This window comes from Sphaeroforma arctica (assembly GCF_001186125.1).
Source record: "Sphaeroforma arctica JP610 unplaced genomic scaffold supercont1.12792, whole genome shotgun sequence".
Lineage (NCBI taxonomy): Eukaryota > Ichthyosporea > Ichthyophonida > Sphaeroforma > Sphaeroforma arctica.
The window spans coordinates 1-705 of record NW_014027766.1 but is presented as its reverse complement, the minus strand read 5'-3'; the positions used below and the strand labels follow the sequence as shown (position 1 = coordinate 705).

The 705-nt window shown below is 28.7% G+C and overlaps 1 protein-coding gene across 1 annotated transcript; it reads right to left on the bottom strand.

Moving 5' to 3' along the window:
• Positions 1-533: 533 nt before the first annotated feature.
• On the bottom strand, positions 534-705 carry SARC_17923 (hypothetical protein; the record flags this gene model as incomplete). The annotated part of the gene is made up of 1 exon (XM_014287992.1): positions 534-705. A coding segment is annotated over one exon (124 nt), but the record flags the coding sequence as incomplete, so codon positions are not given.

Here is a 705-nt window from a genome sequence, read left to right as displayed (position 1 = left end):
ATATATATATATATATATATATATACTATATATATATATATACTATATATATATATATATATATATATATATATATATATATATATATATATATATATATATATATATATATATATATATATATATATGTAAGCGTACATGTATGTTATCGTATATCAATAGATTATATTGCTCTTTTTGTTTCCTTATTACCAAATGTTGTCGTAAAATTAAAAACAAAATATGACGTCACGTGAACTGTGAAATAGTAAGTTCATTTTTTTGCAACCAGATAAACTGTGATTATAATATATATTTTTGTCTTCACTTTTATGCAAGGCATTATAGGGCTGAGTGCCAACGATGTGAATTCAAAAGTATCTGTGATCATGTTATTTGAAAACACAATATACTATATTGATGTACACCGTGATATATCAAGAACTTTTTTTTGTACTCAGATATTCTTTGCGGTTTATATACTTTTACCTATACTTTCTTGCAACGTCGCACATGATTTAATACCGTCCCGGTTGCGTCACGCTTGTTTTTGTAGTTGAACTTGCTTGAGCTGTTCGAGCATTCTATGTGTATCGTCAGCTTCAATGTTTGTCATCACCATGAACCTTCTCATGCATGTCATGGTCCTTCTCATACGTGTCATGATCCTTCTCATTCATGTCATGATCCTTCTCATCCATATCATGGTCATTCTCATCCATGTCA